The 22,500-nt window shown below is 52.9% G+C and overlaps 1 protein-coding gene across 1 annotated transcript in view; it reads right to left on the bottom strand.

Annotated features, from left to right (window-relative positions):
* samd4a (sterile alpha motif domain containing 4A) overlaps nt 1-22,500 on the bottom strand; it is a 45,001-nt gene that overhangs the window by 7,016 nt on the left and 15,485 nt on the right. The window contains 11 exon segments of the mRNA XM_079736602.1: nt 1,994-2,120; nt 4,669-4,873; nt 5,102-5,220; nt 5,836-5,921; nt 6,775-7,000; nt 7,002-7,031; nt 8,984-9,070; nt 9,537-9,646; nt 11,641-11,976; nt 15,454-15,859; nt 15,861-16,153. Coding sequence (XP_079592728.1) covers nt 1,994-2,120; nt 4,669-4,873; nt 5,102-5,220; nt 5,836-5,921; nt 6,775-7,000; nt 7,002-7,031; nt 8,984-9,070; nt 9,537-9,646; nt 11,641-11,976; nt 15,454-15,859; nt 15,861-16,153 — 2,025 coding nt within the window.

Here is a 22,500-nt window from a genome sequence, read left to right as displayed (position 1 = left end):
AACATACTCTGCATGTCTCCTTTCAAAGAGAGAACATGCAGGGGTGGGGGGGGGGCGAATCAGATTGGCCACAAATCCCTGGAAACTTTATCAGACAAGGATTCCTCACATGCCTATTGCCTCTTAACATCCACCCTCCATACACACACACACACAGACACACACACACACACACACTCAGATACAGACTCACACACACACACCTCCATTATAATCAGATCATACCATGATTCCAATTAACCCCAGGCTTAGCATCAGAATCCCTGTCGCTCTAACACAATGGGGGCCCGGAATCTCTGCTGCTAGCATTGAAGTGTGCAGACAACCACAAAGCCTGCTCCTACTCCCTGATACGCCTATACCTATACCTATACCTATACCTAGGACTGTTGTTACCGGGTTACCGGGTTCACATCCATCCCACACCACCCCCTTCACCCAACAGGACCCTCGGCTCGGAGGTCAGACGTGATCAAACCGGGCGTTCCAGGGAGGTGACAAGCCGCTGTGGCCGGGGACAAGGCTTTGAATTAGACCTAGTAACCCACAAGGGGCTATTTATAGGTCCTCGCCTTAACCACGCCACATACTACAGGGAAACAAACAAACAAACAAACACACACGCACCCACGCCCACGCAAGCACACACACGCTCGTGCGTAGCCACGCACACGCAAGCACACAAACACCGACACACAGATTGGTGGGGTTTCAGTGATTTAGTCCAGCGCTAAATCAGGGCTCGAATGACACACAATATTTCGATTTTTGTGAGCGGGAGAGCGGGGTGCGTCTGTGTGTCGAGCGTGAGAGCGCCTCGACTAGACCTTCATCCCCTCATCCTCATGCTCGAGAGAGCAATAGAGAGAGAGCCAGAGAGAGAGAGAGAGCGATTTCATCTTTCCAATCAAATACCCTGGCCCCGCTCCAGCTGTAACCACCCCAGAGTGTGTGTGTGTGTGTGTGTGTGTCTGAGTGCTACGTGTGTGTGTGTCTCTGTGTGTGTGTGTGTGTGTGTGTGTGTAGCGCTAGGTGCAGGTGTATATGTGTGTGTGTGTGTGTGTGTAGCACTAGGTGTGTGTGTGTGTGTGTGCTATGTGTGTGTGTTTGTGCGCTACGTGTGTGTGCTGTGTGTGCATGACTCTGCAGAGTTGTCAGGGCGAGGGCGTGGAGCGGGGAGGGGCCAGTGTGTGTGTCTGTGTGCAGGATAGGGTGCAAGGGTGCCCCGTCCGCCGTGCACACAAAGGGCCTCATTGTGAGAGTCCCCTGACTTGCCCCCCCCCCCCCAATCCCTCCCCCTGGCTTCCTCTCTCTCTCTCCCTGCCTCCCTCCTGAAAGCCCTAGGCCCTCGCTCTGTGAACCAGAGACACACCGGGCTGTGTGTGTCTGTGTGTGTCTGTGTGTGTCTGTGTGTGTCTCCTGTGTTTGAACGAGAGAGGGAGCACAGTTTCCCTCATTCCAATAATGTCCAGACAGTATCGCGGGCGATGGAGTCTGGGGCTGTATCGGGGGGGGGGTACCGGGGTGGACAGGAACACTGCCCGGGGCGTGGCCCCGCTTACGATGAGGTCAGTGTGGGAAACGCAACGGAGGCGAGGGAGCATGTGGTTCACGGGTATGAGTTACATTTACATTGAGGGCATTTAGCAGACGCTTTCACCCAAGCCCATCCGTCAGAAGATATGAGTAAGTAAGTATTACCACGCGGTCTTACTCTCCCATGGCCGTGTGTGCGTGTGTGTGTGTGTGTGTGCGCACGTTCACCTGCCTGATCGCACACAATTCGCACACATGCTCACGCACACACACACACACACACAAAGGTCTCATAAGGTCTGCGGCGGCGTCACCACAAACGCCCTCCCTTCCTCCTCCCTCACATGGGGGCGGGGGGATGGTAGATGTGTGTGAGAGCTGTTTTCCCTCCGCATTCCCCCTGCGAGCCGTTTCGGGGCGGCGTGGGACGGGACGTGCGCCGGCTGCGTCTGCTTACCCGCCTGCTGGAACATGGCCAGCGTGCGCGGGGTGGTGTGCACGGGCAGGGAGCGGGTACGCTGTACCGAGCTGTGGCTTCGGCTCGGCATGCTGTTGCTGCCCCCCGGGTTGGCGAACCACAGGCCCTGTCGAGGGGAGGGGGAGAGAGGGGGGAGGGGGGGGGGGGAGACGAACACAGGTTAACGATCAGACACAGCACCGGGCTGGGATCGGCGCCGATGACTCATCGTCCTTATCACAATCGCCGTCGTACTCAACGCCATCGTCGTGTTCTTCATTGTCATCATCTGACTCTTCATCCTCATCGTCATCTTCCTCATCATCCCCCACATCCTCATCATCATCCTCATCGTCCTTATCCTCATCATCCAGATACTCCTCCTCCTCATCATTCTGATCATCCTCATCATCATCATCATCATCATCACCACCTCATCATCATCACCCTGTACAACAAACTGGGTTGAAACGTAGTCCTTCTTGTTATTTCCACACAATAGAGAGGAACTTCCCTGGCCTTTTACGGCTATTATGGTTATTCTGTGTGGCCGGTGATACGGTGACGGGACAGAGGGAGGCGGTAACATGGTGTCAGCAGGAGGGTATACGGGATACGATGACTCGGCGACGGAGATCCCTTGGCAAACACATTTGCTTGTGTGACGTCAACACGGGGACACACCCGAGGCCAGGCTTTCGCTTGACCTAAGCGGCACGGACAAGAGTATAGCCTCGCATTCAGCACAGCAAAGTATAGCACACTACTACAGTGTGGTAGAGTAGAGTAGAGTAGAGTAGAGCGAGTACGCTCTGCTCTAACCCCCACCTCCCTTCTGTCTGGCCTAGAGCTAATGACAGTCTGAAGACACTCACCACACACATTCCTCTGTAGAACCTAACAGTTATACCTTCAGACGTCCCCCCCCTCCCCGACACACACACTCCCGTCTCTCTCGCCCCCTCTCCCGGCCTTCCACGATAGAGGGCCAGGGAATAACAGGAAATGCCTGTGCGCTCTTCTCACCGCCTCCCCACTAAGGCTCTCTCTCTCTCTCTCTCTCTCTCTCGCCCTCTCTCTCTGTTCTGTCGCCCCTCCTCCTCATCTGACACCACAGCTAGCTATGAGTCACAGCCCCCCTCCCCCTCCAACACCCCCACCCCGAAACACACACACACACACCCAAAGTCCTCCTTCCACACTGCTACGCACGTACTACAACACAGCATGGTGGGGGGGCATTCTGACCATTTCCCCCCATTGTCAGGGACGCCCGCAGAGGCAAGAGGACAGTCGAAGACACAGAGAGAGAGAGAGAGAGAGAGAGAGAGAGAGAGAGAGAGAGAGTCGACTGACAGCGAGAGAGAGAGAGAGAGGAAGAGAGAGAGAGAGGGAGAGGGAGAGTCGACTGACAGCGAGAGAGAGAGAGAAAGAGAGAGAGAGAGAGAGAGAGAGAGTCGACTGACAGCGAGAGAGAGAGAAAGAGAGAGAGAGTCGACTGACAGCGAGAGAGAGAGAGAAAGAGAGAGAGAGAGAGAGAGTCGACTGACAGCGAGAGAGAGAGAAAGAGAGAGAGAGAGAGAGTCGACTGACAGCGAGAGAGAGAGAGAAAGAGAGAGAGAGAGAGAGAGAGGGAGAGGGAGAGAGGGAGACAGAAAGGGCGAGAGAGGAGGAAGGAAAAAGAGGCGTGGCGAGGGCCAGTACCTGACACAGCTCCAGAGTTCCACTCGAAACTCAGTGCTGATGCAGGGTCCCTGGAATGTGTGGGGGGCCCGCCTACAAGTTCCATCCACCTCAGGTCACCCCCCGACACCACCCACCCTCCACCATACTCACACACACACACACACACACACGCACACACACACACACCTACGCGCACACACACACACACCTACGCACACTCGCACACACACACACACACACACACTCACTTACACACACACACCTGTGCACACACACACACACACACACACACACACACACACACACACACACGCACACACACACACACACACACACACGCACACACACATAGCTCCAGCCCTGTCACGACATTTTTCTGCCGTTGAATAAAGTTCCTCTTCTAGCAGGGAACGCGGCCGGAGACGAGGGAAGTCCACTATCTAGGTGAGTGTGAACAGAGTCGCTGGAATGCACATTCTCAGCCTCGAGGGTCACACCTATACAGCGGTACGTATCGTTACGCTTGCTCTCAGAATCCTCAGAGATACAGTCTGACATGGTTTTCCTGTTTTCCATCTTCCATCGACATTCCTTAAACAGCGGTCTCACCCACCTGTCTCACTTATTTTTTTATTAACACTTTCCTGTCTCACCCACCTATCTCTCCTACTGGTTACCATTGACTACCCGTCTCACCAACCTGTTTCAGCTACTGGTTACATCACCTGTCTCACCGACTTGTTACATCACTTGTCTCACCCAACCGTCTCAACTACTGGGTACATCAGCGGTCTCACACATCTGTTTAACCTACTGGTTTCATCACCTGTCTCACCCACATGTCTCCCCTACTGGTCCCCATCACCCACATGTCTCTCCTACTGGTCCCCATCACCCACATGTCTCTCCTACTGGTCCCCATCACCCACATGTCTCCCCTACTGGTCCCCATCACCCACATGTCTCTCCTACTGGTCACCATCACCCACCTGTCTGCCCTGCTTGAGCCCGGTGGGCGTGCTGCTGGAGCTGCGTGGCGTGGGCCCCAGGAGGCCCCCCGTGCCCAGGGGCCCGAGCCGGGCCCCGGGCAGGCTCCGGGAGGGCATCTGGAACTGCCTCAGGCTCCTCCTGACAGACACGGCGCTGCCCACGCAGCCTGCCGTGGGGAGGGAGTTGGACTGGCCGAAACCACGGCTAGGGAGGGGGGATTGGAGAGGGAGGGAGGGAGGGAGGGAGGGAGGTAGGGGGGGAGGGAGGGAGGGAGAGGGGATTGGGGAGGGAGGGAGGGGAGGGAGAAAGGATGGGGGAGGTGGGGGACAGAAAGGAGAGCTTCTGTCAACAGCCTGTGGACGGTCCGTCTGCACTCTGATGTCGACCTTACGGAACAAGATTCCCGCGGCGTTCCTGAGCTCTGCCTCATACCTCCGCTGCTGACGGTAGCCCGCTAGGTCGAGAAGCGTTTTCCTCGGAATGGACCGGAACAACCGCTGGACCTGCTGTTTCCATGACAACAGCCTCTTCCTCTGCGTCTCGGTGAAGGACTGCAGAGGGCGGGGGGGGGGGGGTTGGGGGGGAGATAGAGAGCGTTTCAGAGAGCACGAGCCTCAACGCCGAGAGTCAGACTCCAGGGTCTGAGTGAACGTCTGAGTCGCCAAGCTCCAGGAGTAAATGGACTGCATTCATGTTGCGCTTTTCTAACCAGTGGCCATTCAAAGCGCTTTTACAATATCGCCTAAATTTCACCCATTCACGCTCTCATTCACACGACGACGGCGGTGTCAACCATGCAAGGAGACAGCCAGCTCGTCAGGAGCAGTCAGGGTGAGGTGTCTTGCTCAGGAACAGGCAACCCTCCGGTTACAAGCCAACCCGCTCTACCTCCTGAGCCACATGCCGGCTCTTTGGTATGAGACGGGCCTCACACAGAAGCAGGAGACACACAGCACATGTCAGCCTCACAACTCTCGCCTGCACGGGGACCACAGATGCAAATGAGCTATTCAGCGAACTCTGGTACAGAACCTGTTCTGTACATGGTCCCTGTCAACTAAACCAACAAGCTAAACCAAAACTAAACTACGGCTCTGTAAGGCCACCTGCCGGCTGGCTAGCACCGCCGGTTGACCTGTGGTGAAACAGAGTCTCCCCGTACGTACCTCGTGGATGACGCACTTGTCGATCAGCTGCAGGTAGGAGCTGATGTTCTCCTCGTCCGGTCTGGACACCAGCAGCTGTGTGCAAACTAGGGGCAGGAGACAGGGTTAGGAGACGAGGGAAGTCCGCTATCTAGGTGAGTGTAAACAGAGAGCCCCGCACAAACAGAGAGTCACACCTATACAGCGATACGCGTTGTTACACTGGTTCTCAGAATCCTCAGAGAGTTTCGTAGAACAGTCTGACATGGTTTTCCTGTCTGCCGTCTTCCTTCAACCTTCCTTAAACAGCGGTCTCACCCACCCGTCTCACCTATTTGTTATTATCACTTTCCTGTCCCACCCACCTATCTCTCCTACTGGTTACCATTGACTACCTGTCCCACACACCTGTTTCGCCTACCGGTTACATCACCTGTCTCACCGACTGGTACCATCACCTGTTACGCCCAACCGTCTACACCACTGGTTTCATCACCTGTCTCACCCACCTGTCTCACCTACTAGTTCCTATATTTCAGTCTGCGAGGGGATCATCCGAAGACCCGGTTCTTGATTCACAAGGGGGTCGATCATCCCCTATCACTTTGGAACCCGGCATTCCTCATCGGTTCATTCACCGCATTGCGCTCTGGTTTTACTAGTCGGTGCCTTGATAAGGGAACGTTTCAACACTGAAACGTCCTGTAGGTACAGTGAACCGTACTATAGCTCCCTAACATAACATCACTATAATATCACTAGATTCCATAAGTTATAAACCTTGTATCACTAGTACATGGTTACAAAGGCCTTGATTGGGTGATTAGGCGGCAAAACAAACGCCTGGCCTTAGGGAGGGAGGGAGGGAGGGAGGGAGGGGGGGAGGGAGGGAGGGAGGGGGAGGGAGGGAGGGAGGGAGGGAGGGAGGGGGGGAGGGAGGGAGGGAGGGAGGGGCCCTACCTTTGCCCATGACGCGTGTGAACTGGCTGGGGAGGTCTCCCTCGGCGACGGAGCTGGCCCCGGCCTCGCCCTCGCCCCCGCCCCCTCCGGCCAGGTGGGAGCCGGGGGCGGCGCTCTTGCTGTCGGGCCCCAGCAGGGGGCGCTGTGGCGAGGCCCCGTCCCCGTCGTCGCCGCCGCTGAAGGCCTTGATGGGCGTGCCGATCATCTGGTGGAGCTCCTGCAGCGGGGGCGCGTAGGTTACCCCCCTCTAGAACGTCCTGGAGGGGGTGGGGAGGGAGAGGGAGGGAGAGGGGGAGGGAGAGGGGGAGAGGGAGGGAGGGGGGGAGAGGGGGAGGGAGGGAGAGGGAGGGAGAGGGGGAGGGAGAGGGGGAGAGGGAGGGAGGGGGAGAGGGAGGGAGAGGGGGAGGGAGAGGGGGAGAGGGAGGGAGGGGGAGGGAGGGAGAGGGGGAGAGGGAGGGAGAGGGGGAGGGAGAGGAAGAGGGAGGGAGAGGGGGAGGTAGAGAGGGAGAGGGAGGGGGAGGGAGAGAGGGAGGGAGAGGGAGAGGGGGTGAGGGAGAGGGAGAGGAAGAGGGAGGGAGAGGGGGAGGTAGAGAGGGAGAGGGAGGGGGAGGGAGAGAGGGAGGGAGAGGGAGAGGGGGAGAGGGGGTGAGAGGGGGAGAGGGAGGAAGAGGGGGAGGGAGAGAGGGAGAGGGGGAGAGGGGGAGGGAGGGGGAGAGGGGGAGAGGGAGGGAGAGGGAGAGGGGGAGGGGGAGGGAGAGGGGGAGGTAGAGAGGGAGAGGGAGGGAGAGGGGGAGGGAGAGAGGGAGGGAGAGGGGGAGAGGGAGGAAGAGGGGGAGGGAGAGAGGGAGAGGGGGAGAGAGGGAGAGGGGGAGGGGGAGGGAGAGAGGGAGAGGGGGAGAGGGGGAGGGGGAGAGGGGGAGGGGGAGGGAGAGAGAGAGGGAGAGGGGGAGAGGGAGGGAGAGAGGGAGAGGGGGAGAGGAGGAGAGAGAGAGGAAGAGAGGGGGAGGGGGAGAGAGAGAGAACGAGAGGGAGAGGGGGAGGGAGAGAGAGAGAGGGAGAGAGTGAGAGAGGGACAGGGTTGGTGGTTAGGACAGTCGTAAAAACCAAGACCTCCAGGAAAACAGTATTTTCTACAATTTGTGTTTCTGTCCTGGTCTTTAATTTCCCTTGTTTTTTTTAAGTGGCTTGTTTTGAATATTTTTTATTCCCTCTGTGTGTTTGTCCATCGTGGATCCCATCCCCTCTGCCTCCCTCCTCCCACCCACTGGGGCTCTTTGAACGCTCTTGAGCAAGGCGAATATATACTTAACTTGTTGTCATGTGGGCTAATTGACAGGAAGAATTTATAGAGCAATGCAGGGCATGGCCACACAAACCCGTTCCACAGTCTCAGTATCAATCGGTGGGGTAAGTCGTCTGCATCAGACCAGCACATCAAGAGAGAGAGAGAGAGAGAGAGAGGGGGAGAGAGAGCGATAGAGAGCAAAAGAGAGAGAGTTTGAGAGAGAGAGAGAGAGCGAGAGACAGCAGAATATGAAGGGACAGCGATCCTCGCGGCCATGTGACCAAGGCAGAGAATAGTGTAATTCCAAAAATACACGCATGGTGCGTTTTCTCCCTCCCCTCGGCCCACTTACGTCATATTCCCTGGCGCCGCCCTCTTCCCCCCCCACCCAAAATACCAAGCAACAGGTGCCCCTGCCCTCACCCCCCATCCCTCCCCCGTCCCGCGAGCGAGAGGGGGACAGGACGACGACAACATATATTTTATAAAGGCGTAGGTGATGAAAAGGTTAGGCCTGAATTAGGCAGGAAGCGGGGGGGGGCGGGCCTTATTCCTCTGTGTGTCCCTGTCCGTCTGTCCCGCTCGTGTCCCATTGTCCAGGGACCGGACCCCACGGTCCCAATGTCCCGGTCCAGGATTAGGGTTAGGTGTTCCCGTCAGTTGTCATCTCAGAAATGTCGCGCTCACTTACTGACGCACTCTTACGCATTTGCACCTACACCTTGAGGGGAGGGGGGGGGGAACAAGCTAGGGCGAATCAACCACGGCAATGAGTTAATCTCAATCTCCCATCCCTGAGAAAACCCGGTCAGACAACAGAGCTTCGTTTGTGTGTAGAGGAAGAGGAGTTACCACCCAGAATCAATAAGACATTATCTTGTGGTGAATGGGAGCACTGCTGCGTGCGTGTGTGGAGCCTCTCACCTTCTCCAGGCAGCGCAGCAGATTCTGCCTCTCCTTGAGCTTCTGAATGCTGATCACTATCTTGTGGCGGGCTCCTTTGGTCACCTGCTGCAGGAAGGGGATACGAGGCAAGCGGTGAATACAACGAATACACTGAAACAGAGGATATGGTGAACACCACTTCCCTTACCCGGGGGAAGTGAAGCCACCTCCGGCAAACTCCGATGCCATCTTTTACAAATGATATCCAAAGGATACAACCTGTATTTTATCATGTTACATGATAAAGATTATACAGATGAGATTATCCACCTCGAATTTGCATTTTGAGAGGCGTATATGCCATTTCTAACTGACATCCACAACCTATGCATACGTCAATTGGTTTAACGTTGGCAGCCATAACCATAAATATGCATTGGTGTTGACACAGATTGAGCTTCTTTGAACCATTGTGTCTTACACCCTGTTCTACCACAGTCTGAAGAACTGTTGAGCAAGAGATGACTGCCTCTAGTATGAGTGTGTTTCTATGCGTGTGTGTGTGCATGCGTGCGTGCGTGCGCGCACAAACCTTTGACTCGAGCTGCTGCTCGGTTAAGGACATCATCTCGTCATAGGTCATGGTGGAGAAGAGAGCGGCGTACTTGTGGAGGCGCAGGCTCTTGAGCCAGGCAGGGACATCTGAGGGACAGCAGACAAGAGGGACTTTAACCACAGCGGGGGGGCCTGGGTTCTCTCCCACTGGACCACACTCTCCCACTGGCCCACACAGAGCAGGCCTTGCCAAACCGGGGGCCCGGATACAATAGAGTGGGAATGGACGGGTGGTCCCTGTAATCTGTCCCCGCAGGCACGAAACACTGAAAACGGTACAAGCTGAACATGAATACTAAACTGAGAAATGTCACTGGAATCGGAAACTGCCCTGTTGAGTGCAGAAATCTATCCATGGGATTATTTTACAGTGTTGTTTTAAAGGTGACAGTGGTACAATTTGTAGCTGAAGGATGATGGAATCCAACTGAATTGTTTTTAGTATTTTACGTCCTGGGGAAAAGGACAGAGAGTGTCAGGAGTGATTAACAAAGGGACTGACCACAGCTATATATACTTTACATCCTATCATATTAACTTTTTGGATATCTTAAACAACACTAAGCATATTAAACTATATCAAGTACAGGCATTTGGTAAGAGTCCACGTTAGAGAACAGAGTTTCAAATATCCGGGTTTGTATTAATTATATGCAACACACGCTTGACCCCTCGTTCACTTGTGCTGGCCTCAGCTCATCTGAAGTGCTTACTAATGCTTAGCTGGTTCCTCCTCCCTTCTCAAACAATGCCAAGAGCCCTTTTGATTCATGCCGAACAGCGTGCTCCCAGGCACATTGCAGCTCACAGTCAACTTTGTGCTGATTAAGCCTTTCTCCTGCTTTGACTCGCCCATGAATTCACTGCTTGTTCACAGTCTTGTGTGTGTGTGATGCATAATCTGAGTCTGTGTCTACAACGAAAATATGTGGACATTTTATATTTCATTCTCGGCTCACAGGATGTAGTGCTAAGCAGGCACTTTCTGGGCTGGTTTTAACATAGTTTGGCCTGACTTCTACAAGTCGCACGGTACCCTTACAGAAGGCTCAGCATGCATCATTTATCGGGCATGTATTACTGATGGGGAAGACATATATTAATATATAAGGAAAGAATAAAGGGAACTTTGTTTTGATTGTACAGAAAACAACCATTATATAGCCTTTAATAATAGTTTTGCGTCAGAGTTGTTTCCTTTCCGGTTGGCGCTGAGAGAGAGAGCTGCCGACCAAAGTTCAGAATGGCGCAAGAATTTCACAAGTGTGTCATAAAGAGAAACGAGTGCGGGGATATAAAAGCCTGGAGCCTGGTGGAAGGGGCCTGCGGGGTCAAGCGGTGTGCCCTTTGTCAGACTCCCTCGGCTGGATCCACGGCCCGCCACAGCACCCGGGGGTTGCTGGAAGTCTACCGACATACCACAGCCACAGACACAGAGGACGCCGCGGGGCTCATGCATTTGTCTTCCCGGATGGGGTCGGTTTAGCTCAGGAGAGGTAGAGCGGGTTGACTTGTAACCGGAAGGTTGCTAGTTCAATCCCCAGCTCCTCCAAGCTGAGTGTTGAGGTTTCCCTGAGCGAGACATCTAATCCTTACTGCTCCAGACAAGCCGGCTGTCGCCTTGCAAGGTTGACGTTGGTGTTGACGTCGGTGTCCGAATGGATTGGATAAAAGCGACTGCCTTAGGTGGATGAAACAACTGTGCACAGCTTCCCTGCCTCATGATCTCTCATCGAACCCTGAAGGAAATAGACCTCACATTCACCCATTCATGCACACATTCACACACCGAAGGTGGTGTCAACCATGCAAGGCGCCAGCCAGCCCGTCGGGAGCAGTTTGGGTGAGGTGTTTCGCTCAGGGAGACCTCGACACTAGGAGGAGCCGGGGATCGAACCAGCAACCTTCCGGTTACCAGTCAACCCGCTCCACCTCCTGAGCTACATGCCTCGCCCCTTCACGTTACGTGCTTTCGAGGCGTAAAGGGGACGCTCTACTCTCAACTCATGCGTCAATCACTCATGTACCAGTCGGCCCTCGTCCGTCCGTCTGTCTGGGCGGCCTGTCTCTCCACGACTCACCCCTCACGCCGCTGCCCTCCTTGCGGAAGGAGGCGCGGTGCAGCGAGGAGGAGAAGGAGGAGAGGGAGGAGGAGGGGGCCTCCTCCAGCGTCTCGCTGCCCCCGCTGCCCGAGGAGGCGATGCTGCTCTGTGGGGAGAGGGGCGCGTGGTGGCGGCGGTGGAGGTGGTGGAGGAGGTGGTGGTCCTGGGCCGGGCCCCTGGGTGCACGCAGGTCCTCTTGGGACAGCCAGATGGGGCCTAGGGATTGGCTGCCGGGGCCGCTCATGGGAGGAGTCAGGGAGATCGAGCGCTTCAGGGGAGAGTGCTGCTGGCCGCCGCCGCTGCCGGCCGTCAACACTGCAAGACAAGCAGGAGAAGGCCCAACCGGTTAGAGAGGGCTCGGCCGGGGCAGGACAGGCCCACTGGGACTACTTATTGACCTACTGGGATGCTGCTGAAGCTAGGGGAAAGCACAGTCGAGGCGGGCGTTTGACCTTTTGTCTGACACGGCTTGCATTGTATTGTCATCGATATCAGTGGCGGAAGTCAAACAAGTCCAGGGTGTTTGTGAATGACAGGGGACTTCCATGGCAGGGGACGGACACAAGCTCTATCTAGGTGAGGCCGACGCAGCCACCAGTAGCTTCCCTGAGGCCTCCCCCCTACAGGTGGGTCAGAGGTGGTTGTGTGGTTGTGATTGGCTCCTCTTACTGCCCTCAGGCAGGACACACCTGGTGTCAGGTAAATGAGTGTCATGTTGCCTGGCAGTAGGATATCTGTTTGAGATAAACATGGAAATCACCTGGGAAGAAAGAAATGCAGATTCGCTCACGTCAGTACGATGCTAATAAAACTACTTTCCGTACAGAAATGTCATGCGACAACTGGGTTAAATTCCTCTTGCCATTGCTCCTGCCTCGGTTTGACATGAATGTCTGCATCGATGGGATTGGCCGGTCGTGTCTGTGACGGATGTGTTGACATCCCAGCCTAGCGTCGCTACCATGACAACCTGACCATCTGTAAACTCTGAATAATGACAATGCTGGTGACATCAATATCAGTTCTATGTTAAATGTTGTGGAATCCGCTAGGGCTTTTACCACAGTTCTTTTATAGAAGCTTGGTCTTTTCCCCCACAGTGTTGAATATCCCTGAAAGGGGTGGAAAACCCCGTTGTAGGCTGAAGCAGGGGGGAGGGTGTGTTTGTGTACGGTTGTGTGTGTTTGTGTACTGGTGTGTGTGTTTGTGTATTGGTGTGTGTGTGTGTGTGTGTGTGTGCGTGTGTGTGTGTGTTTGTGTGTGTGTGTGTACTGGTGTGCACTGGTGTGTGTTTGTGTACTGGTGTGTGTGTTTGTGTACTGGTGTGTGTGTGTGTGTGTGTGTGTGTGTGTGCGTGCATGCATGTGTGTGTGTGTGTGTGTACTGGTGTGCACTGGTGTGTGTTTATGTACTGGTGTGTGTGTTTGGGTACTGATGTGTGTGTGTGTGTGAGGGGAACTCATCCGGGCAGCGGATAAAACAACTCCTCCCACCCAACAGGTAGGCCTTTCTCTGCAGCCCGGGTCGCCTCTGCATCACGGAATATTCCAGCGGCCGGCGTGGAACGGAGCGGAGGAGGTAAACAGAATAAAAAAATAAAAACAAGATGGAGAGCAAAAAGGAGGGCTTTATAATGCCGTGCCACAGACGGTGCGAGGCGGTCCTATATGCGGCGCTCTCGCTGGTGGAGCTATGTATAGGACCTCACGGGCCCTGTTTAAAATAGGCGCCCAGCTAACATTACAAGTCCCTAAATATTAGCCATTTTCCCTAAATACAGTCTGCCACAAAGGACTCCTTACAAGGGGTGGGCCAGGGGGGCATCTCGCGCCGGGGCCCGTTACAGGGCGGCCGACGGCCCGCTGGTCCCCGGGAGGGGGGGAACTCACAGGTGGATGGTTGGTTGAAAGTCACACCCGGGGATGACAGCATGGAGCCGACCGGCACAGCTGGGATGGACCAACTGTAACGCGGAAATAGCCGCGGTAGCTTATAGCCGCGCTTCGGAATAGGCTGGGTTCGGTTTTCCAGCGGGATGCCGGGATGGTTGGTCGGTTGGTGTCGCTACGCTAACGTACGGTTAGCTCCGACTGTACGGTCACTGCTTCACATCTAATGAATGTTTAAACGTGATTTCCGAAGTCAGACGTACAAAGATATCGTTAGCCTCATAGCATAATTGCCTGAGTCATATTTTGGACAAATTGTGATATCTAACCTTACTCTAATCTAACGCTACTGATTCATTGTGCCTCATTGGCTGTTTCCTAAGCCAATCAGACTCCTTTTTACATTCCATAATCACTATCTGCCTGAGTCATCTATTTGAATTAGGCAATTCTTCAACACTTAATACAAGATAAACCTTAAAATATGACTTTGACTCATGCTATGAGGCTCAAAATATAAACTCATTTATGAGTTTCATTATTTTTCCCAACTGTGACCTCGCGCCAACGGCGAAAGATTTCACACCAGGTATGTAAAACGATATTAGTTATTTGAGGCCGTTTAAAGACGGGGGTCTCGCGTGTGTGTGTCCAGCGTGAGCGGCGCCAGCCCCAGGGGTAACTCCAGTTTAACCAGTTGTGAAATCACATCTTTTGTGCGAGGTGGGCCGCGTCCCTCCAGACATCCAAAATAAAGTGGATCTCGCCGCGGAGCCCAGAGCACTGAGACCGGCTTTAGATACGTCTTTATTTATAAACTCTCAGCTGCTTCCTTCATCTCCCCAGAAAGAAACACAGAGCCCTTACATTCCTTTCTGGAAATATCCTGCTCCGACCAAAGTTATGTTTCAATTTTAAACAGCTACGTCTGCGTAGGAAAACCCATGTCTCCCAACGTTTAATATTTTCATATTTTTAAGTCTCTGGGCTGCTTTTTGCTTTTTGTCTTCTGGGTTTACGAATGAAAGAGCTTGCATACATTTCTTCACTGGATGTTTACAGATGCTAGATTACGCATGAATATGAATTATGAACTCAACACAAGGTAAGTATTATTCAAGTCCTATCCTCTATCCCTATCCCTGACCAACCGCTGTTGGTTGCCAACAGCGGTGGCCTCTATCCTGACAACCTCGTGGCCTCTATCCTGACAACCTCAGTTCACTGCCCACAGACTCCTTATGAAACAAAGGCTAGACATTCCTTCGTAACAAAACCACTTAACAAAGCCACTTCCATGCCAAAAGGTGACCGGCAGTCTGTCTGTCCCTGATAAGGGTAAGGGTTGACCTGGTTATTGATTTGATATGTAAAAGAAAAGACCAGCTACTATCCAGGAAAGCTGTGTACAAAAGTTTGCTGCTGGCTACACTTCCTAGATGTGATAAAGGCCAAATAAATACAAATCAATGGTAGAGAGAGAGAGAGAGAGAGAGAGAGAGAGAGAGAGAGAGAGAGAGAGAGAGAGAGAGAGAGAGAGGGGGAGAGAGAAAGAGAGAGAGAGAGAGAAAGAAATATATATATATATATATATAGAGAGAGAGATAGAGAGAGAGAGAGAGAGAGAGAGAGAGAGAGAGAGAGAGAGAGAGAGAGAGAGAGAGACATACATACAGAGAAAGAGAAAGAGAGGGAGAGAGAGTGTCTGTCTTTCCCTGTTGAAAGAGTCGCCAAACAAACACAAATCCATTACCAGGCTTAAAATACCCTTAAAAGTGACCTTAAGGGAAAGACCTCATTAACCATGGGCGAGGCATCAGAGGGGCTCTTAGAGCCAGACGCAGGGCAGCCCCACACAAACAAACAAACACACACACAAACAAACACCCTGGGGCATACTCACGGGTGCTGGCCCCTCCGCCGATGCCCAGCGTGTTGATGGTGGCGGGCACGGAGGAGGACGGGTAGAGGGACAGGAGTCCGTTCTCACAGCCGCCCCCCTGCTGGGGCTGCCCCTGCGCCGGGTGCCAGCCCCCCAGCCCCGAGTCCCGGGACCCCTGCCAGCCGTTGAGCCGGTCGTCGGAGCCGTAGCGCTGCTGCGCGTGGTGCAGGGAGTACAGGTTGCCCAGCGACGACGACAGCGAGGCCGTGTTGTTGGTGACGGACGAGGACGACGAGGACGACGAGCCCGACGACGACAGCGTGGACGGGGGCGTGGTGTGCTGGTGCGGCGGCGCGTGGTGCTGGTGGTGGCCGGCGGCGGAGTGCGCCTGGTGGTGGAGGGACAGCCCCCCCGCGCCGGGCGGGGGGCCGCTCCAGGGAGTCGCCCCGGGCGGCGGCCCGCTCCTCCAGGTGGTTGAGCCAGAGCGCCAGCGCCGAGCGGTCCTCCAGGGACGTGGCCGGGTGGATGAGGGCGTAGGACAGCAGCTGGCGGGACTCCTCCAGGTGGCGGCCGTACTCGATGGTCTGGGCCAGGATGCGCGGCAGCAGGCGCATGTACTCGGTCTTGGCCTCCGTGTTGCCCGGCTTGAGCAGCGGCAGGTGGGTGAGGACCAGGGAGATGACCAGCTCTCTGGGCTCGCTCTGCCACTGGCTGATCACCACTGGAGGGAGAGAGGGAGGGAGAGAGAGAGAGGGAGGGAGAGAGAGAGAGGGAGGGAGAGAGAGAGGGAGAGAGAGAGAGAGAGGGAGGGAAAGAGAGAGGGAGGGAGAGAGAGAGAGGGAGAGAGAGAGAGGGAGAGAGAAAGAGAGAGAGAGAGAGGGAGAGAGAGGGAGAGAGAGAGAGGGAGAGAGAGAGAGAGAGAGAGAGAGGGAGAGAGAGGGAGAGAGAGAGAGAGAGAAGGAGAGAGAGAGAGAGAGAGAGAGGGAGAGAGAGAGAGAGAGAGAGAGAGAGAGAGAGGGAGAGAGAGAGAGATAGAGAGAGGGAGAGACATAGAGAGGGAGAGAGAGAGGGAGAGAGAGAGAGAGAGAGAGGGAGAGAGAGAGGGAGAGAGAGAGAGAGAGTTTAGCAGGCATATTAAGTACAGCTCGATAAGCCCAATACGGTGTTAACCTGTATGTTTATGTACGCGATGCATCTTATACATTCGAGATCCCCCTCCCTGGAGAGAGTGATGAATGTGTAACCCAGGTTACTAGGCCTTTATTAGAAGTCCAGTTTACCAGTTAATTGATAAATAAATTAATAAATTAATATTCCTTATGTGGCAGATAAATTAATAAATAGGGTTTGATTTAAAATAATCTTCCATAAAATGAATAAATAGGATTTATGAATTAAATCTTAAATATGTCAATAAATAGATTAATATACACAAGTTTATTTATACCTGTTAAAAAGAGTATTTTGTTTATTTCAAGTGTGGCGAATGTGCCTTTCTCAAAGTGTACCAAGATTCAGGTGACATGAGGAGTTCACGTAAAGCATCATAGCTTAGCCAATCAGACGCCGTCAAGGTGTACGTGCCGTTCCTCTCTCTCTGCCGGACCGTTGTCGAGGTGGCGGCATGCGAACTTTTTGTTAAAAGAATATAATTATTTGTGTGAGACCCAGATATATTCCGACGTTGAGTTATTATCGGCGGCGCAGAGAGCGAAGTTGCCCTGGGTTGATTGGCGGACCTTGTGTTTGTGACGGAAGCGAAGGAGGACGTGAGTTGTTTATTAGCGTTAGCTCACGCCATTAGCCACATGTACATCGTACATATTACTGAACTCCCGTGTCCTTGTCTTTTCAAAAGCGGAACCTGGACTGATCTGAGCGGTGTATTCTACCTTGTACCCGGAGTGTGTGTGTATGTGATGCTTGAGCCTCCGGTGAGTAACTTGATTGATGTTCGTCTGATGAACAGAGTTGTGTGCATCTGTTAACGTTAATGTGGATTAACGGGGCATTAATTTCATGTATGTTTTAAAAATGTTTTATATTACGTTGTTTTGTTTACATTACCCCCAGTCTGTGTGTTTAATCTGAGTGAGCGGCGGTAGGAAAAGGAAAAGTATGTTAATGTTGACAAATGTGTTTATTTACATTTAAAAGTATATTTTAATTATATGAATATTATAGTAACCCTCTTTTTGGCCTTTATAGGTTGGGTCTTTTGCTTTGATTAGATTGACACCTGGTTGACATCTGCATGAAGATTCTTCTTCCGCTGGGATTTCTCCCATCTCTGTAGAGGTAGTGGGGAACCTCAGTGGTAGTGGCGAGCTGCCCGAACCAAAGACTTTTATTTTGTTACAAAGATTTTCTGATTTTCCCATATGCTGGATGTATTGAGAAACTGTGGTTGATATCTCATGTTTTCTATTTAAATTTTTATTTTATTTCTTTAAATCCACACAATATACCATATTTAAAACTTTACTTGTCGATTGTGTGAGTCCTTTCACTCTGTCACTCAATGCACATTGCAATACCCCTTTCTCCTATAGCGATCTAGATTCTTCAGATTTTTCTGGCCCACGAGTTAATGCACTGATAAATATATAACTGTATCTCAGTCCTACCATCGAAGGTTAGAGCTGATGATGGTTACAAATGCCTATTTGGTATGCCGAAAGAAGATCAACAAACTAGTCAGCTCACTTTTATAAAGCTAGTTCAACGGGGCAGAGGTCAGAGCTTAAACGACTGCACTTTCGCCCGCGGTTGAAGACAGAGAGGCCCGTCGTGATGGAGGTGCAGCAGGCTGGTATTCCTGCCCTGTATTTCCAGCTCCTTCCTTCAGTACATCTGCACTACAGCAGCAGAGGGGTCGCTCTAAACTTAACCAGCAGGTCACGGAGCTCTATTGTTGTACTGGGGCCTGAGGAGCCAATCCCAATCAGCTGGGACCAGCGGCTATACATACATGCATACAGGTCGGGTCAAAAAACTGTGGACAGTTACACAAATAGCGAGGGAGGATGCAACCCAAGCACAGCTTTACATCCTGTTTCGGCTTTTGAAGGTGGACGTGTGTGTACGTGTGCGCATGCGTGTGCTTTCTCCATTTTTGCCTGTGCCATTCCGTCGCCAGGTCCATAACCCTCTTACTAATTTGGCAGCAAAGCGCTAAATTCAACCTCGGAGGTGAGACCAGGAAATAGATCTGCCACTGGCCCCTCCCAACACCACCACCAGCGCCTCCTCCTCCTCCCTTTATCCGATGATATCTCAATGTCACAATCTATTTACTCTGCCAGGCGCTACCCTGACCGCGCCACCTCTCTGTCTGATCGGCACTGGGGAGCAGCCATAGTTATTGTGATTTGATCGTATCGTGAGAGTTGGAAAAAAGCTAGACAGAAAAAACAAACAATGGCACACACACACACAGACACAAACACACTTACACGCATTTACACGTAAACTCACTTATAATCATACTGACAAACATACACTCGCACACATACACACATTCAAACCCAACCACACACAGACTCACTCACACGCACACACACAGACACACATTAACTCATACTCATAATTAAACTTACAAACACACTCGCACACACACACATACACACACACACACACACACTGGCAAAAAGGAGAGCCTGGGGTGAAATGTATCATGGGAGACAGGGAGCCACCCCACCCCTCTCCCATGATGACATCATCGCTCATTCCTCATGCAAAACAGAACACGGACATAACAGAAAGTACAGCTCACTTCCAACCGTTTAAAAAATGAACCAGAATCCCTTATAGCTCGCGGCCTGCCGAGGACGTTATGGCGAGGGTGTCATCACGCTTTGAACATAAACGTCTGACAAGCGTGTGTTTAACTTCCACAGACGTCAGGGAAAAATAGATTTAGGGGGAAAAAGACGCACGCATGAGGTCAACGTTTACATGAACTCATTGGGCCGAGTGCCGTGTATCCAGAGCGACTTAGAGAAGATTTAGAAGAGGCTGAGAGTCGTCAAACCCTTAGCAGAATTGGAGCAGCGACAAAAGAAAAGAGTGCTGCACCAGCAAGTTCCTACCAAACAAGGGGACCAACTACAGACCAGCCATAGGAATCCAAACTCCAGCAGGAGAGCTGGACACCAATGGAAGGGACTTGTGTAATGCTGAAGTCGTTTTGACATAGTGTATCAATTGCCCCCAATATCCACACTTTGATGTACAGAAATGGAAGTTGTACTTCTCTTCTGACAATGGTAAATGGACTACATTTATGTCTGGCCACTCACAGCACTGTACAATATCGCGTAACATTCACCCATTCATGCACACATTCACACAGGGCAAGTCTGAGCCCAATCAGCTGCTCTTTGAACACCGTTTCTCGGAGGTGATTTCATATTGGTTTTCCCTGAACCAGGAGAGCCGTGAGAGCAAAGTTACACCTGGAGAACATCAAGCCACTTCAGGCTTATTGACCCGGTCCCCTGGGGTCAAGAGGGCACATGGTGGACATCAGAGCCCTGCCTCTTCCCCTCTGAAAGCACACGGAAGGTTTCCCGACCCAACTAGAGGGTCAGCTCACAGCCAGACTCTAGCAGGGTCAAAGGTCGACTGCTGAGACGAGATAGAAAAACAGAGCAAGAACGGTTACATCGGAGGTATTGTATCCTGAAAGCTACGACGCACACAAATACACAAATATCTTCTCCTTAATGTATTCAAATCACCTAAAGCAGCTCAAACGTATTCTCGCAACCAGACCGTTCGAGGTGTCATTCTCTTGCCTGCTAACCAAGAAAGCTCCTCATTACATGCAGCAGCTAACCTCTTCAGACCCACGTTTTCCATTAAGCACCTGATTTAGGATTTCCCACGAGGAACAGAGAGCGGATCATGCGGCCGCGGCCTGCGATCTGCGTTGGCTGATAAGGAGAAAGATGCAATGAAAAGGGAGATTTAGTCAGAGGAACAGAGAGGAACATGCTAGGAACTAATGAATCATTACCAAAACACTGACAAAACGTCACAAAGACCTACCCGAATACACACGCACAATCAAACAAACAGACACAAATGCACACACACACACACACACACACACACACGCACACACACACACACAGGGCAAAGAGAAGGAGCATAAAGACAGACTCCGTTGTTCAGAGAGCGGGGTGCGGGGGCGGGTGTTCTGAGATGCCAACAGTGCTGCTGAACTCTTGCTCAATCCAGCCAGGTTACATCCTGCTCAGCTCTCAGAACGCCACCGCCGCAGGCCCCGCAGACCTGAGTATCGCCGACAGGGGAAATCACCGTTACCAAGATTCTGATGTCAGAAGTTCAGAAAGAAGTCATGATCATTTGTCCCCATGACATTCGCAAGCACTGAATGGCAACAGCACCTTCCTATGGCTCTCCAGAGCCAGGGTTAGATAAGCGACCTCCAATGGGAAACTCTGAAGTAAAAAACACAGAAGAACGAAAAAAAGGAAGGAAAAAACCAAACAAAACCAAGACTAAACACCACCTACGTCAACGAGCGCCTCCCCTTACTCAGTGGATCAATCAGAGGTCAGGCCCAAACAAACAAACACACAACAGGTAGGTCCAACCGACACGCGGGCGGACAGACGGACGAGAAGGTCACGCATGGTGACCCTAAAAGTATCACCGTAATTCCTCTGCGTACCCCTTAATGGGGTACCTGGCCTAATACGGCCACTACTGGGGTACCCGTACCACCGTTTGGGAACCAACGCCGTCAGCGATCCATCGAGGCGTAAACGGGCACGCCGGCCCATGTTGCTCATCTAGTTCATCTGCATGACTGGACCGCATACCCAAGAGCCTTCATTACAGACATGAGCGACCTGCGCATGTCACCCGAAGGCAGGCCGCCGCCGCGCGGTGCTCGGCTTTCTACGGGCTGTCTCTCTCGGTTACGAAGGCATCATGAACCGCTGACGGATCCACCGCGACACGTCGCACATGAACAGCCGGGAGCCACTCATAGGTACGGCGTTCCGTCGCCACGAGCTGAAACCAGCGCGGTGGGGGGGGTTTCGGACCAGTCAGCGTTCCACCGGGCGCCGTGTGGCGGCGGTGACGTCGATCGGACGTGACGCGCAGGTCACAAGGTGAGGAAAACGCACGGCCGCGCGTCATTACGCACGCAGGGCGAGATCCGTGACGTCGGGTGGTTCTCTGCTGCCCTTTAAACCCTCGACGGGTGGTTGTGTGTGTTGTGCGAATCCCCCACCACCACCAGCACCACCAGCACCAGCACCACCAGCACCACCACCAGCACCACCACCAGCACCACCAGTCCCTTCATCCTGTTTGACTCTGTGGTCACAAGACACAAGCCGCTGTGGTGGAAACAATGGGATTGTTTCAGATCAGTTCTAATCCCTTGCACTTGCAACACACACACACACACACACACACACACACACACACACACACACACACACACACACCCTGCAGTGTTTAGGCACACCTACACTATCGGTTCCTCACATGACCGCACTCTTTCTAAAAATAGATGGAAGTGCGCAGACTATTGGAAGAGGATGCGCTACGAAAATGGCACACTTGGTTGAAACCTTAGGTGCACGCACACACACACACACACACACATAAACACCCCCACACACACATATTGAGAAAGCTGTGTCATATGCCTGAGTGTGTCATGTTTGCGTGTGTGTGTGTGTCGTTTGTGTGTATGTGTGTCTGTCTTGTAAGCATGTGTCGGGTGTGTGTTTGTGTGTCGGGGTTTGTTTGTGTGTGTGTGTGTGTGTGTGTGTGTGTGTGTGTGTGTTTGTCTGGGTGTCACCACATTTAAAACATCCTGTTCTGCGTTTCTCCTGTTAGTACAAAACAAACATGAGACTGGGAGCCTAACTGGGTCCCAGTCTCAGACTGAGTCCCAGACTGGGTCCCTGGCCGGGGCCCCTGGCTGGGCCCCAGGTCCCAGGCCGGGGCCCCTGGCTGGGCCCCGTTACCAGCACTCTCTCTGGCTGTAGAGCCACAGTGGACCGTGTCTTAAACAAC

This window comes from Pollachius pollachius, assembly GCF_949987615.1.
Source record: "Pollachius pollachius genome assembly, chromosome: 5".
NCBI lineage: Eukaryota > Metazoa > Chordata > Actinopteri > Gadiformes > Gadidae > Pollachius > Pollachius pollachius.
The sequence above is the reverse complement of the archived record's forward strand: the minus strand, read 5'-3'. Positions and strand labels throughout refer to the sequence as shown.